General features: G+C 38.3%; 1 protein-coding gene across 12 annotated transcripts in view; it reads right to left on the bottom strand.

Annotated features, from left to right (window-relative positions):
- TCF4 (transcription factor 4) overlaps positions 1–17844 on the bottom strand; it is a 416494-nt gene that overhangs the window by 284214 nt on the left and 114436 nt on the right. For 11 of the 12 annotated variants that reach the window (XR_016277899.1, XM_089497346.1, XM_089497339.1 and 8 more), the window contains one exon: positions 12494–12590. Coding sequence is in view for 10 of the 12 variants with exons in the window: in XM_089497346.1 (XP_089353472.1) it covers positions 12494–12590 (97 nt within the window). In the remaining 2 variants the exon portion in view is untranslated. Of the gene's footprint in view, positions 1–12493; positions 12591–17844 lie in introns of those variants that run through there. The other variant, XM_089497349.1, reaches the window with a different exon arrangement.

Here is a 17844-nt window from a genome sequence, read left to right as displayed (position 1 = left end):
AAATAACCCTGTCCTTCATTCAGCACTATCCCATTACATAACAGATTTTCTAGCCAATCCAACTCCTTCACATTACTCTAACCACACCATTATTCTCCCCCCCAAAACCTCTTTGCCCTACTTTTAGCAAGAAGAGAGAGAGAGAGAGAGAGAGAGAGAGAGAATTTCACCCTTGGATCTATTCAAATACTTGGTGTTTGGTTAAATTTCTATCCCTCGACAGTGTCAATATCTACCTGGGAAGTGGCTTCAATGTTTCTATTATCTTATAGAGAAGAGCTTAATGCTCTGCAGAATAAACGATTTATTGAAAGCTGGGCTTTATTCATTATTTCACTGAATTGAAGTTAGTGAAAACAGCAGCATCCCACACCGGGGTGTCACCCAGTGTGGGGAGTGAGGCTTCAGGGGCAGGGCTTCAATGGCTTTGGGGGTGAGGCTTCAGGGAGGGGCTTCAAGGTGGAGCCAAAAGTGTGCTCCCAATTCATAAGTAAAGCCTTTTCCCTCCCTGCCACACATTGTGGCGCACAGTAGGGAGGTGGGCACTTATCGGGTGTCACCACTCCTTCTGTGGTGTCACCCGGTGTGGTCCGCACCCTCCACACACCCCCTAGTGATGCAACTGAGTGAAAACACTTCCTCTTAGTTTATTTAGTTTAATTTGTGTTTGTTTGCATGTTTTGCTGTCTATATTAGTTTAGAATTGTACCTTGGAAAAATAATAAGGTTCATAACAAGCTATGATGAAAACTCTTCCATTGCTGAATACATACAAATGAGAAGGCTATTTTCTGAGCTACTTGGCTGGTTTCTCACACACTGGTTTCTAATCTCTTCTAATCGCTGCATCCTAAAGCCTCACCTGGGTCAGATATAACTACAACATGCTGTCTGACACTGTTGTCTTGTTTCAACTAATACAGTGGACCCTTGTTATACGCTGGGGTTTGGTTCCAAGATCCCCCATGTATAACAAAATCCGTGCATACTCAAGTCCCACTAAATATAATGACATAGCAAAATGGTGTCCCTTATAAAAAATGTAAAATCAAGGTTTGTTATTTGAAATTTATACTTTTTTGGAACAAAATCATACCATGGATGCTTGAATTTGTGTATAAGAAGGGCTGACTGTATAAACTTTGAAAGGTAAACAATATAGACATTTTTCTAAGTTCTTAAGAAAGAGCCTGGACCCAACTGCATTCTCAAAAGGCTGATCCAATGTCATTTGCAAAGCAGATTTGTATGCAGGGCCCACTAAGAAATGTAGTGATTATGTCGATCTGATATTTCCAATTCAACCTAAATGTGCAGGTTCACATATATACACATCCAGACACACCCTCTCCTAAGCACTTGTTAATTAGAAGCAGTGGAGAGCAGCCATTTGGATACACATGGTTACTCATCCAACTAAGGGTTGGTTTACTTCTTCTGTGTCAACATAGGCTTTGCCTCATCAGAACAACAATGTCCTATTTGTGTTTGCATAACTAGAAATAAATGCAAGGAGGGTCTGGTGTTGGCATCTAGATATCATTATCAAGTCTAATCTAACCTTGCATGATAACATTTTCGATGACATGAAATTTCTCTGCATACCATTATCAATATTTCATGCATCAGATTGATATAAGCATATCTTACACAGAAAACATCTTTGTAATTTCTTTGAGAACAGGGTCAAGTAGATTGTTAATGATCCAGTTAAGTCTATTCTATTAAAAAAACGTGTGAAACCACAGAAAAGCATAGAACTATGTTTGTGGATTATTGTTCAAAGAACCATAACTGGAGCAGCTACACAGACAGCCTAGTCATCCAGCATGTTTGTTTTGTTTGTTTCATACATTAACCTGTGAAATTCTAATGTAGGCACACAGCATATCTAAAGCCAAAACCACAAACTGTTCTTCAAAGAAGTGGTGTGTTTTTTCTTCATTTAAACGGCTATTAATTATGTGGCCAAGAATACCTCTGAAAAGTATTAATACTGGAAACCAATTTGTGAGCCACAATTTTTTCCCTCCAAAAGGCAACCCTGTGAATGATTTCCTGGTTGGCTAAGATTTTCTAGAAATTGGATTTTCCCTCCTCTATGAATATTTTAAAGAAGTCACTTATAGACGCCTTTTAATGCAAGAACAGGTGTGAGCTCAAATTCCCCCAGCAACTAATATCAGCTCAGCTGAGAGAACAGCAGTAAATTCTTATTTGAAAGCTAAACTAAGTTCATCCTGATAAGGGCTGGAAGCTCATTAACCATTAAAATGCCATATAAATGCTATTCTGAAAGCTATTTCCCTTTGTGGTTGGATTTTATGTGACTTTGGAATGAAAAACAACCATGAAGAGACACATGAAAATAAAGCATCTGCAAGTCAAAGGAGGTTCTGTTTAAAGGTGGAGAAAACCAGAATGTGTTGTGATGTGAAGCCTTCAGTTTGGTTGACTAGGATTAAAAAACCAACCAACCAAACAAACAAACAGGAGGGCAGAGGGGTCTTGTACAGTCCAAATGTACAGTCCAAACCTATTCTCTCAAGAATCCCACACACACCATTGGGCTTAAACTATTGAGAAAGATGTGAAAAGGATTTTAATACATTTTTACCAAGTGGGGTGGTTTTAATAAATATTTTTGCTTTCAGACATTAATCAACCCATTTCTCCTTCATTTTATCTAACCTCCACAGAAATGTCACAGGTAGAAAGCTAAAACCGTGTTTATTCGGAATTCTGCAATTGTTCAAGTTGAACCCCCAAAGTGAGGATGTACTTTGACTTATTTCAGAGGCTGCATCTACACTGTAGAATTACTGCAGTTTGGCACTGATTAACTATCATGGCTCAATGCTCTGGAATTCAGGGATTTTCAATTTTGTGAGATATTTAGCCTTCTCTGACAGAGAGCTCTGGTACCACAATAAACTTTAGATCCCATAATTCCATAGCACTGAGCCATGGCAGTTAAAGCAGTGGCAAACTGCATTAATTCTACAATATGGCAGCACAGCCCCTAAGAATTTCCTTTGGCCAAACCAAACTTCATTCACATGGCTTAAGTTCATTAGAAGGATATGAATGACATTTCCCACATATTGCCCAGTGCTTTTCCTTCAAGGAGTATATCTGAAAGCTAAAAGTAGCTAATTAAAACATTCACCCTTATTCTAAGACAAAATTCAGTGGAATGTAAACTTTGCTAAGAACTATGTGACAAGAAATTTTATTTGCACTTTCTTTAGTATATGATTATTTGATAATATATTTATTTGATTTAATCCTCTCCTTTCTCCCAACAACTGGAATTCAAAATGGAATTTCAGAAAATATGTTTCCATAGCACACAGAGGTAGCTATTTGTACCAAATGCAAATAGTGAGATGGGCAGAACATGAACGCTTTTGACTTACAATTGACCCAGCTTGAAGGTAAGGAGAAGGAATGAATCCATTGGGGGATTATTTGTTATTCACAACCTACAAACACCCAGCAGTCATTTTGTGTTTTTTTTACAGCATAATGAAATCCTCAACATTAATTCAATCTATTGTTTTATCTGTGCTACTGTTGTCCATTGAAGATGTTTTTGGTTCACAATGATATCATACTGGAAATCTGTTGGTCTGTTAAATATATTTGTACTCTTATAACGTGAAACTCTTGTATAAATACTGCTGTAAATAGCTTTATACAGTTGTCCCTTGGCTTACGCAGGGGATCTGTTCCGGACCCCCTCCCCTCCTCCCGTGTAAGCTGGAAAACGTGCATGCTCAAGTACCATTCAATTGAATGGGGCTTGTACTTGCGGTGCAGGGGAGCATGTGCGCCATGGGCGCACGCACCATTCATTGTCCCAGCGCACAGCTTCCACGTAAGCAGGGAGCAGCGTATGGGGCGCCCACCTATAGCGTGGACGCACTGTATTTAGTACAGTTTCTGGTGCATGAATCTTCCTATCTTTTGGCTAGTAACAATTTTTTTATGTTCATACTGAGTTTGAACCAATTGTAGAGCTGATACTATTAAGTAGGACCATGAATGTGCATTTCCTAGGCCCGAGTCCATCACAATTCAGCACACTGACTTATGGAACACAAAAGAGGGCATGCAAAGGGACCTTGTAGCACCTTTGAGACTTACTGAGGGAATGAAGTTGTAGCATCAGTTTTCATAGACTTGTTCTAATTCCTCAGATGCATGGAGAAATGGGGTAGGTATCCACTAGCCCTGTTTTTCTTCTGAAAGCACACTCAGCTATATAATATGCAGCTTGTAAATTATGTGCCCTAACAAACCCTTTAAATCCCACCAGATTTCTGTGATGTACATTAGATCAGCCATTTCATACCAGATATTATGAATGAGACTTGGACTAACTGCCAATCCATTGAAAAGAATCAATTGGTAGCTCAGTAAAAGACTGACAAAATGCCCCCATAATCAATAATTGGGAACTGATTAATAAAAGTTAAGAAGGGAGAGGGAGTCAAATGTACTTTGAAATGGGGAAGGATTGTCCCCGCACCCTTCCTAAATGCTGCCCCTCAATTTCTAACATCTCTTTCTTCTATTAGAGAAATATTTGTTGTTGTTATTAACTGCTTTTGAGTCATCCCCAACTCATGGCAACCCTGTGGATGAGACATCTCCAAACCCCCCTATTCTCCACTGCTCTGCTTAAGTCTTGTATGGCTTCCTAATTGAGTCTAGCCATCTGGTGTGCAGTCTTCCTTTCTTTCTACTGCCCCACACCTGCCCTAGCATTACTGTCTTTTTGAGTGTGTCATGCCTTCTCATGATGTGCCCAAAGTACAACAGCTTCAGTTTCACCATCTTGGTTTCCAGGGAGAGTTTTGGCTTGATTTGTTCTAGGACCCATTTGTTTGTCTTTTTAGCTGTCCACAGTATGCTCAGCACTCTTCTCCAGCACCACATCTCAAATGAGTTGATTTTCTTCTTATCTACGTTTTACACTGTCCAACTCTCACATTTATATATGGTGATGGGGAATGTTATGTCCTGGGCAATTTTAACTTTCATGCTCAGTTGTATGAATTTACTCTTTAGGATCTTATCTAGTTTCTCCATAACTGCCCCTCCCATTCCTAGTCTTCTCCTTATTTCTTGACTGCAGTCACCATTCTGATCACTGTTTGAACCTAAGTATAGGAACTTCTACACTATTTTGATTTCTTCATTGTCTATTAAATTTATGTATTTCCACTGTGGTCATTAAATGCACATAATTGATCTTGACTTTCATGTTGATATAGAATTTATGCACTATACCATGTGGAGGGAGCAATGAGGTTCTGAGTAACATTAATGTTACATGGACAAACACGTCAACCTGCAAATCAAATCAGAATACTTCCAAATGGCATTCGTCATGTCGCCTTTTATATGTGCAATCCCCTACATGAGGAGACATGATTGCACAGAATATCCTGAGAATATTATAATATCACAGCAATGGGGTCATTACGGGGATGCAGGGGAAGGGTGACACCCCAGAAGAGGGGTGACACCTGGTCACACATACGCCCACCTCACCTAGAACCTTGACAGGATTGAAAAATGCTTCTAAATTCTCATAACTATTAGGAATTATTGATTGACTGATTTCTCAAAAGCAGATGTCTTGTGAGCCCTTAAGGACTAACACATCTATTACAAGATTTCAGTCATAAATATGCTTGGGGGCAGGGCTATAGGCAGTAAGGTCCATTCAAACCATCAAAAGAAACACCAAAGAAAACCTTTATTAACAGATGCTCCCTACTACTACCACCACCAGATCCTTCTGACAGGAAAGTATTGCACAGCTGAGATGTACCACATCAGAATGTATCCTCATTCTGCTAGTATCTAGAGTTTAAAATGCTTACAGTTAATTGGATGGTTGGAATCCTGTTGGTTTGCACTTGTGGTTGAACACTCACAAGGGAATGTAGATAAAAATCTGCTGGCCCTCAGCAGCCTGTTTCTCCGATGCCTTTTCCTTCATAGCTGCTGAGCACCCATTATCTTTTTTCCCCAGTTGCCAATAAAGCCTACACAGTGTAGTGCAACCACCCTGAATCTAGACTATAATGTGTGAAATGTAAGTTGTACTAATTCAAAGTGTATAATAAATAATAATAATAATAATAATAATTTGTTTTATTTATATACCGCTATTCCAAAGATCATAGCGGTGAACAGCAAGTAAGCTGATTAGAAAGCAAGCTAATTTGCCCCCAACAGTCTGGGTACTCATTTTAGTGACCTCAGAAGGATGCAAGCCTGAGTCGAGCTTGGGCCCTTTTGCTGGTCTTGAACTCGCAACCTTGTGGTTTTGAGTGAATGGCTGCAGTACAGGCATTTAACCACTGCGCCACCAGGGCTCCTTCTCAGATTCAGTCTTAACTAACTAAAAGAAGAATAATTCAATTTGAAATTAATCTTCCTTCACGTATTTTCCTATTTATTTCACATGGTTCTATATTTTAGAAAGCAATAATAGTTATGGGCTGAGAATATAATCATGACAGATACAGTGGTGGGCTGGGGCAAAAACGGAGGACATTAAGTCTGCAGTGTGTCTCTCAAGCATGTTCCTGTTCAGACCCCAGCTGCTTCATGCCATTTTCCAGAAAATAAGACAAAAAAGAAGAGGTGGAAGAGGAAAAGGAGGAGGAGGAGGAGGAGGAGGAGGAGGAGGAAGAAGAAGAAGAAGAAGAAGAAGAAGAAGAAGAAGAAGAAGAAGAAGATGATGATGATGATGATGATCTTGGACAGTAAGCTCCAGTGAATAAAACAAAAGTTACTTCAGAGTAAACATACATGAGATTGCACTGGCATGATTCTGGGATATGCCACCATTTTTGAAGGATATTTACAGCCAGCAATTTCACAGATATATGTTTGAACATATGACAGCAAAATTACAGTAATAAGAGGGAAAACAACAGGAAAAAAACAGATAAAATTCAGAATGCTTGTCACTTCTTACAGTTATTAAGTACATTCTGCAATACTGTTCATAATGATTTTTGTATCAATTAATTTATATTTTGTATCAACTTGATGGCTCCATCTCAGGCCTGTGCTATATGTGCTTCCAAGACCTTAAGGGGGAGAGCTTGAGGGTTGGGGTTTGAGGGAATGTTGGCTGTATTTTATATTTGAATTTTGTTTTTACCTCCCTCGATCCACAGAGAGAGGTGGGATACAAATAAATATTACTGTTGTTGTTATTATTATTATTATTATTATTATTATTATTATTGTCAGCACTTCAATGAACATTCTAAATGGTCACTAAATGCTCCCTCCCTGATTGCATACCAATTGCATAGACATCCCTATTTTACCACTGCTACTAGCCCTGAGGAAAGAGCAACCTACCTTTGGAGAGGAGAGAAAGGAAAGCTATCTACTCCTTTCCAGGAAAAAAAAGGGGGGGATTCCTCAGATGTGAGTAAAAGTACATGTGTTCACATGCAGTGCTTGAAGAGTGAAAAATCCTTCCCCTGGCTCTACATAAATCAAGAAGTAATCATAATTTGATTAATCTGTGTAAGTTTCCTTTAACATAACATTGGGGGGAAATTATGTCCAAGAACTTTGAATGGCAAGCAAAATGAAAGGATCGAAAATGACTTTAATCCAGAGGCAACGAGTTTACACTCCCACCTACTGAATTACATCTACTGACTATTTAACATAGTAAAGAAATACTGAGAATAGGCTGTGTTTAGTCTCTATATAAAAATTTGAGCAAACTGGTAAAAAGTGGATTCAGCAGAAAATCTATACTTCCATATTACTAAAAAATTAAAGAGCCCAAACTAAATTTATACATAAAAAGCCACAGATAATTAGAATTTTCTGATAGGGATACAACATGTAGGCCATAGAAAATAAAGAGATATTATAACTTCTCTTGTATGCTTGATGAGAAGAATCAGTGGGAAGTACATAAATGTGATGCCTGCTCCCAGTTACAGAAAGTATAGATTTGGATGTAGGGCTTGATATCTGATCATCTTTTGTATCTAGCCGTTTACAGGGCCAATAGCCTGCATTATTACTTTTCTCATTTTTATGTAATTACACATTTAATTTTATTAAACTTAATTTGTAATCTTCAAATTACATACTAGTTTAGAATGATATTAGTTTGATGGCACAATAATTTTATGTTTTAGCTATTTACTTTCCCTTTTTCATGCTCAGATGTTTCTTACGCAAGAAAGGCTATAACCCATCCCATTTTAGGGGAGTGAAGCTGAGGATAGAGCATTCACAATATTTCACCTTTACATGGTGCTAGGTTAAACCCAAGATGGCTAGAAACCCTTTGAAGCAAGCCAAGCTAAAATATTCCTGCTAGGCAGATTGAGAAGAGGAACTGAATTATAATGAACCAGCAGCTGTCACAATATGACCACAGTAACCAAATCAAAACATCAACTACTAACCCAGATGAGATTCAAAAGGTCAGTATATGAAGCCAGAAGCTTTCTTGAAGATCGCCTGAAACCTCAATCTAATCCTAGCAGTGAAATGTTCCATTAAGTTACAGGGGGTATAGAAACAAGTTACTGTATATTGGTAAATGATTTAATGTAGTCGCAAGATAGCCCAGGCAGGTTAAGAAGGGCTCACAAAAAAGCCTCCTGAAAATTGAGCAGCAAATCTGGGATGACACACATCTGTAGCAATATATTCTGGCTGCTATACAGTAGTGGCACACATGCACATGTTTCCACTAGGCCAAAAGTGCATTGTTGATTTATTCTTTAAGATGGAATTCAGTTGATTGGTAGGTGAATGTAAGGACTATGCTTCTGCAGAAAGCATTAAGAACTTGGAAAGGCTCCCCCCCCCTTTTTTTTTGGCCACAATAAATTTAGTTTTGCTAATTCCCACAGCTAATTATTTCACGGCTTGAAGTTAATACTAATTTAAATACTTTTTGCATGGTTTCCTAACACTTTGAAAGCATTTAAGGCTAGAATTAATACCTTAAAAGTATTTGCAGTGTAGGTCCACAGTTGTCACACGGTTTCAACAAATATTCATAGGTTCTCTGTATGTTACTGGTAACGAATGTGCCTAAATTGTGACAATTTTTCCTTTAGCTCACATATAAATGAAAACAATAGCTATTATTGCCTTAATCTCAAATTTTAAAAGTTTTTAGCCATATGTATTTACATTGTAATTCTCTGTATACTGCAGTCCCACTTTGGGGTGAAATATGGTGCATGAAGAAAGGGAGGGAGGGAGGGCCAAGCTATATAGGGCTGTACATGTCATAACCAGCACTGTCAACTATGCCCAGAAACAAACCAGTAGCCAGTGGACCTGTTGTATCAAAGGAGCTGTATTATCTTTATAAGTAGCCCTGGTCAGTAGCCCAGGTGCAACTCTTTGGACCAGAGGAAATTTCAAAACACTCTTCACGTGCAGACACATAATAATCCAAACAGGATGTAATTAAGGCATAAATCACATACCCAGATCCACCATCTCTAGATACAGTGGCAGCTGGTGCACAGGCCTTAACGGTGCAAATGCACTTCAGGTCACTGCAGAAAGCTGAGCTACCAAGTTCAGGATTGAATCTAGGAATATACACAAGGTGTGGACCTGTACTTTCAAGGGGAGAGCAACCCCATCCAAATTACCATCATCATAAATGATCTATTTCATTTTTGAAGCAATAAAATTAAGCATGTTCAGTAGACATTCCTCAAGATTCTCAAGCCTGCGGAGTAAAAAAGAGATTTGCCTAATCAAAAGCTTCTCAACTTTCTTCAAGGCAACTGTGGGAGCTTCTATTCACTACCTTCACTTCACAGACAGTTTTGTGATATTGAGGTAAGCCATCTAGCCTGAAATATAGTTACACTGTTTGAAATCTGCCTAAGGTAGAAATGTAGAACTTCATAAACACTAAAAAAAATGTTTCAGACCAGGCAGCTTATCAGACAGAACAACACTTGCATCAGTGCCAAGTGCTCAGAAAGAGCAGTGTTCCTTGTTACAAAGCAGCAGATGACCTTGCCTCCCACACTTAAACTTCTGCATCTGGAAAAAGAAACAGAATTTGGTCTACCCAAACAAGTCTATATAGTGAGGAAAGACATGGTAGAGACACCTAGTCTTATGTTTCTAACACAAAAATAAATGCATATTTCTGTTCCAGGTATATAAGAAGAAGTGACAATTCTCTTGCAGTATTTTATCTTATCCTTTTCAAATATCTTCAGTAGTATGAGTAAAGATGCAGAATGGAATAGCAAAATTCAGCAAAGAATATATACTGTTAAGTCTAAAGAATTCACATTTGAAATTGCTCTGACTGCCAAAGTACAAATTAAGATAACAAAAACTACATATATTGCAAAAACTGGATCTCTGGTTCCAATGGTAAGCATGCCTTATTTCACATTCACACACTTGTCAGAAGTTGTTAGCATCTCACACATGTATATTCAAGCACAGAGAAGACAAGTATTGTCAATTCCTAAAATATACCCAATAAACAGAAACATTTGCAGCATGAAGATGGAAAAAATAAACTGTTCATTTTAAACCACACAATCCTGATAGTGCAGATGAGCAGCACTTACTAAAGGGTAATTATTTGTTTAGGTTTCAGAATCAAAATCCTAACAACAGTTTAATAAATGAGTGTTCTTTCCAATGAATCTAATCAAAGTATGTTTGCTTTATTCTTCAACATATACTTATAAACACTCCCACCCAAAAGAAAATATTCTCTTTTACAAGTGAAAGCACAATTTTTGTCTGACATGATTTATGGGCTGGATTGTTGTTAAGAGAAGCCAAAAGAAAAGAAAAGAAAAACGTTCAAGATGCAAAAACTCAAGTGAAAAGGTCAAACCTCAAAGCATCACTCACCACAGTGGGTTTCATGGAAGTCCACAGATACATACAAAGGTTGCATTTACCCTGCCTAGAGTCAAACCTAACACTGTGTGAGTTGAGAAAGGAGAATCTGATTTCTTTGCTTTTGTTGGCTCAAGCCAGCCCCTTGAAACTGCAGTAACTGCACTGGCTGTATGTGACTATATACAGATTACAGCAAGCTTCAACACTGTCAACTAACAAATATTTCCTAATAATGAAGGACAAGGAGTATTTCACAGGAATATATTGGTCCCAGAATGACATATCACAGTTGCAACTCAGTGGTTTCTTTGGCTGAGACTCACTTGTATGAAGCTAAAGGATCTCAGTCAATTCACTGACTAGTGCAAATAGAAGGGTGTGACCTTGGCTAGGGAGAAGGATTACTAATATTTTAACATCATATATTTATCTTCACCAAACCCATTTATCAAATGTGATTAAAGCAATGTGCGATCCATGTTTGTAAATAGTTAAAGAGTTTATTCTGATAACTAATATTACTGCTACAAAAAGAGTACCCTGCAAGTCAGAATGTGATCGATCATTAGCCAACTGTGAGAGCACACACTTGCCAAATGCCACAGGCGGTCAGAAGTAGAACATACTGCAGACATGGTCAGACTTAACATAGAAATTTACAACTCAGAGACTACAAGTCCCTGTAGGCAAATTCACACTGTTGTCCAATGAAAACTATGATTTCATATAGCTCCTTAAAACAAACCCAAATGTGCAAGTGCCTCACTTCTGGAGGTGGAGGCATCTCAATGAGTCTCTTTTAAATGCATTATTTGGAAGCTACACATTTAAAATATTTTAGGCTGTTTTAAAGCTTCTCATTGCAGCTTACAAAACAAATACCTGGAACAGTGAAATATCTATGAAACACCATAATCAAATTAGCAATCTATTGCAATTTTTTAGAAATAAAAATAACAACAGCAGATTAAAACCCTAAAATAAATAAAATATAAAATAAGGATTAGCGACCAAAACCAACTCAAAGCAGACTAAAGCATCCAAGGGCTAATCCAGCACTACATGAACAAGTTTCTGCTCACACAAAGGAACTTTCTCTGCCTTTCTCCCCCATGAGGCTATTGGTATATTCCCAGAAATTTCCTCCAAAGGGACCCACAACCCTACAGAGAAGCTGGGGTTTCTGGGGGTAGGGGGAATTTGTTTTTCTAGGAAATGCAATTCCAATTATGGATAAACACTGGGATCTCCCCACCTTCCTTAGCAAGGAGCCAGTCATAAATCACATATCTGAAACCATACTCTATCCAGATTGTATCCAAAGACTCTAACATGGTCATCAAGGAATATTCTCTGTACATAAATACCATACTAGGGATAATTTAAAACACAATGGTTTATCATAGGCAAATATTTTCCCAATTCAAAAATGAAATGCCAATGAACAGAGGATATTGTTGAACTACAATTTTTTTTAAAAAAATAGGCCATTCTGTTTTGTTTCAGCTTAATATAAAAAAGCAGAAGCATTTATAAACATACAAAAATAGTGGGGACTTTTTAAAGGACTTCTTACTTTGTATTCTGGAATTCACAAAAGGAGGAGATAGATTGTCATGTGATCCAAGGTCCCTGTTTGTCATATGTTCATAAGGAGTTCCATCTCCATAGTTCTGTTAATAAATTGGAAACAAACATAGTTGAAGTGCACAGTCCACATTCCAGTTGTTTATATTTTCCCCAGTACATCACAAGAAAGACACTTTCTCAGTGACATTTTTAATACTGGCATACGACTAGTCAGTCAGCAATACCCTAAAATCTTGTGAACTTACCTGTGCCCACAAGTGGGATACTAACTTTCCTTTTCAAAGCTGTCTGTGAGGAATCACTGGTGGCGATTATGTCACCACTAGACACCTAATGGTGCAGAAATATATGCCATTTATGTTTCCTTATAAAAACTGTAAGACTTAGGTCTATCTATCTAATGCTGTGTCACATGGAGGCTCATCAAACTCCATGTCACATAGAGACTTATCTATCAAAATTCTAACTACAGTGGATCCTTGTTATACGCTGGGGTTTGGTTCCAAGATCCCCCGTGTATAACAAAATCCGTGTATGCTCAAGTCCCATTAAGTATAATGACATAGCAAAATGGTGTCCCTAATAAAAAATGGAACATCAAAGTAAATTTATACTTTTTTGGAACATTTTCAAACCGTGTATGCTTAAATCCGTGTATAAAAAATCAGTGTATAAGAAGGGCCGACTGTACTGGCATCAAAAATCAACCCTTTCACAGGTGTTGGAATAATATTGTAATACAGAATAATTCTGTAACTAACAAAGGCCTGGAACAGATAGGCAGGAAAAAGTGGCTCGATCCTGCTTTTTTGAAACCCTGCTGCCTGCATGGCCCACTCCCAGGACAGGCCAAATGTGCACAGTCCAACCACACAGTGTGGCGTCAAGCTGCACAGATGGGTTATATTTTGTTGTTGCCTCTCCTGTCACACAAACAAACCACCAGCGAACCCCCAAATGCCTCCCACATTTGCCCAGATGCCAACCCATTGGATGGCCATTGCTCTGAATGGCCACATAATCGCATGTGCGATGCTCTGTATTGCATCAGAGCATCGTTGTGCAAATGATACATTGCCAAAGCAAAATTATGGAGGGCCCCCCACATGCCCTCCATCACCCCTCTTCACTCCATGGTCCCATTGGACTGTCTGGTTTGTGTATTTTCTAATTAAATTCATTACAGTTGTCTCATTTCTTTGCTTTGCCACTTAATAATAATAATAATAATAATAATAATAATAATAATAGGATTTATTTATATGCCGCCCAATCACTGGGAATCCGGGTGGCTTACAACAGAGGGGATAATAGACGGTTCCCTGCCCTCAGGCTTACAATCTAAAAGACACGACACAAAAGGAGAAGGGAATGGTGAGGGGGGAGGGGATCAAGTCCAGCATTCTTCTCTCCCTCTGAGGCCTGGACCAAGGCAGATGGACCGGAGGGAGGGCTCTTCTTCTTCAGGCTAGCCCTGGTGGAGCTGGGCCAGCCTATTCTCTCCCTCCCAGGCCGAAGGATGACAGTTAAGGAGGGAGGAGCCTCTTTCTTCAGGCTACCCTGATGGAGCTGGGCCAGCCTATTCACTCCCTCACAGGCCGAAAGATGACAGTTAAGGAGGGAGTGAATAGGCTGGCCCAGCTCCATCAGGGCTAGCCTGAAGAAAGAGGTAGTTTATATGCAGGTTTATATTCATGTTAGGGAGTTTATATGCAGGTGCAAAGATGTCTATTTTCCACACTAAGGGGGGCCAGTGTTGGTGTGGAGTGGGGATGTGGCGACTGCATGCCACACACCTCGACTCCACCTCTAAAGTGACATCATGATGCCCACCCAATCAGATGGCAGGCAGCAGATGGGCAAAATTAAGTAGCTTCCAACTGCTTTAAAGGTGAGGCATTTAGACCTGCTGCACCAAAGAAATGGGTAAAAGCCAAGAGGCAGTTCCTATGGGCCTATCTGTTTTGTTCCTATAACATGCTTCTGGCATTCCCCCCCCCCCCCCCCCGATCTTCCAATAAAGTTTCTTATGGAATGTCTATCTGCAAATCACCTTTATTTATTTATTTAGAGTATTAAGATGACGGTGAAATAAAATGAACTTGGAGGGGAAAGAAAAATCCCTTGCATCATATGAATATAAAAGTTTGTGACTATTGTAGATATACAGTGGGCCTTCTCCTTATGCAGGGGATCCATTCCGTATCCTCCCACATAAGGGAAAATCCACCTATGCTCGAGCTCCATAGGAGATAATGGGGTGTGTGCATGAGACGGCATGGTGTGCGTGCACCACGGGCACACATGCCATTGTTTTCCTCCCCGCACGTCTTCTGCATAAGCTGGAAACTATGTAAAATGTGTCCGTGCACGGTGCAGGCACACTGTATGTGTTTATATCATAAAATAACAATAAATTCAAATAGACATGGATGGGAAGAAAGGATGACCTTGCAAGAGACACTGAGGAAACTGTGTTTTAGGAGGAGTGTTTTATGCTATTAAGTAAATTCTAATGTACATTATTGGAAAGGTATGCATATGTTTGAAGAAAAATAAAGTGTAATATATACTTACATCCCATTCTTCAGCCACAAAATGGGGAGGGGAGCAGTTTACATGACAAGAAGTATGACAGTCTACCAAAGGTTTACAAACTAAAATTAAAGACCTGATACACAGGGGGAAATGGATATTGGGGGGGGGGGGGGGCAGAGATTACACTCCATCCTTATAATGGTTTGAATACAATAAATGTTATAGTCCTTATAAAATTATAAAATGTTATAGTCCTTATAAAATTTGGTGCTCAAATTTTACAACCATGGAAAAGAACTTTTTATCTTGAGTTCTATCATACAAATATTGAAACTTTCAGAAAAAAATGAAATAAATGATTTCGACTCTTTACAGATTGAAAATCATTTTAAGAACATAAAATGAATTGGTTTGGCATTAAATTATCATGTTTGGTGTATTAACATCATTTATTTAGATGAATACAGATTGAATATGTGTGTAAATATATGCCTTCAAGTCACCTGTCCACTTATGGCGGCCCCATTAATTTCATAGGGTTTTCTTAGGCAGTGATGGTTTGCTGTTACCTTCCTGTAAAATATAGCCTACGGCCTAAGTATACCTTGTGGGTCTCCCACCAAAACACTCACCAGGTCTTCTTTTACATTTTTATTTTTGTTACAAATGGAGCTACAAGATCCTGAAGTGTTAAAAACACAGGAAATGTAAGAAACCTTTTTGGTTTTGACAGATTCCAAGAAGGCAAATAAAAAAAAGTTGCAAAAAAATATAAATCTTCAATGCTAATAAAACAGTTATTTCCCCTCTATTCCTCCACAGTGTCAAACACTTAATCCGTTAAAGAACTGAGAAAATGAAACCAAGAATTGTGATACTGTACATAGTCTTATATAAAAATCTTTACATTGAATAGTTTTACTTCTATTGTTTTAGAAATACAAGTTGAGTCTCCTTTATCCAAATGTTTTAGACCAGAAGTGTTTTGGATTTCATGTTTTTTCAGATTTTTGAAATATTTGAATATACATAACGAGATATTTTGGAGATGGGATCCCAATGAATATAAAATTAATTTATATTTCATATACAACTTATACACACACAAAAGGTATTTTATATCCCATTCTTTAGCAAAAAAAAGTGGGGGAAAGATAAGTTTACAAGACAGAAAATACAACAAATATGACATTTTAAATAATTTTGTGCATGAAACAAAGTTTGTGTACACTGAACCATCCAAAAGCAATGGTGTCAATATCTCAGCCACCCATGTGGACAATTTTGGATTCTGGAATATTCTGGAATATTTTCAGAATTCTATAAGAGGGAAGCTCAACCTGTAATACTGGGGAAATAAATATCCTGGAATCAAGGAGGAAAGTGATCAAACACCAAGGCAGGTCTTCTTACTAATCACAAGTGACTGGAAAGCAAAATCAGAAACAGAGCAGAATCAAAGACTGTAGGAAAATTTGCTCTAAGCACAAGAAACAAAGCAGGAAACCGGCTGACAGAATTTTGCAAGGGCAACAGTTTGTCCATCTCAAACACATTCTTCGAACAACCTAAGACGTGGCTGTATACACGGAGATTACTTAAAGGACAACATAGAAACCAAATAGACTACATAATTGGAAGCAGAAGATGCAGAAGCTCCATTCTTTCTACAAAAACAAGACCAGGCGCAGATTGTGGCACAGACCATGAACTATTAATAGCAAAATGCCAAAATGCAACCTGAAAAGCATCCCTGTAGAATTTAAAGATAATATGAAAAACAGATATATATTGTTAAGCCAAATTGATCAGGAACCTGATGAAATTTGGACTGACACCAGTGACATTGTCAGGGAGGAATGCAAAAATATCTGTAGCCAAAAAGAAAAAGAGACCTCAATGGATAACAGATGAAACTCTTCAAATAGTAAAGGACAGACAAGAAGCAAAAGTAAAAAGTGACAGAAACAGAGTCAAAATCCTGACAGCAACTGTTCATGGACTTCTGCGTAGGGACAAGGAAAACTACTGCAATAATCAATGCAGAGAAATAAAAGGAAGAAACAAACAGAAAGAAAGAAAGAAAAGAGATCTATCCCATAAAATCCAAGAAATCAAAGGGAAATTTAAACTAAGAGTGAGAATGCTCTATGGCTAGCAAGGGAACACATTACATGACCAAGAAGAAATAAAAAGAAGTTGGAAACTGAAGACATGAAGAACCATATGAATACAAATCTCCAATTTTAAAAAATGAAGTTGAAGCAGCAGAAAAATCACCAGAACAGACAGTATACCAATAGAGCTGCTTTAGTCCACAGAGACAGGATCTGCTTCAGCTCTAACTAAAATCTATCAACAAATATGGAAAACAAAACAAAACAAGATCGGAAACACTCAATATATGGAGGAGGAAATCTAGTAATCCTTTCCAAGGTTCCACCATAATGGGTACGGAGGGAGTTTCAGCTATACTGTAGGTTGGGTCCCTCATTGTCCAAAACCTCAGAGACTACATGTGTAGAAACTGAAGGCTGAGCCACAGTTGTCTTGTATGTCTAATATACTCCAATATTGTCTGGACTGAATATTCCCCTACATGTAAAAGTGAGCAGGCAGCAATTGAATCCAATGAAGAATCCTGGAGTCAATTTTGATCCTTGCACTATTGATGTGTGTGTGTGTTCTTTTCCCCTGATTTTCTTTCTAACAGAAACTGATGTTTTCCACTTTTCTGTAGCCTTCTCAGTAGTTAGTTGAACCTCCAAAGACCAACCAGCATATGGAGAACTTTCTATG

This window comes from Sceloporus occidentalis, unplaced genomic scaffold (genome assembly GCF_023333645.1).
Source record: "Sceloporus occidentalis isolate IW3139 unplaced genomic scaffold, rSceOcc1.0.p SCAF_1, whole genome shotgun sequence".
Taxonomy (NCBI): domain Eukaryota; kingdom Metazoa; phylum Chordata; class Lepidosauria; order Squamata; family Phrynosomatidae; genus Sceloporus; species Sceloporus occidentalis.
This window is presented reverse-complemented; position numbering and strand designations above follow the sequence as displayed.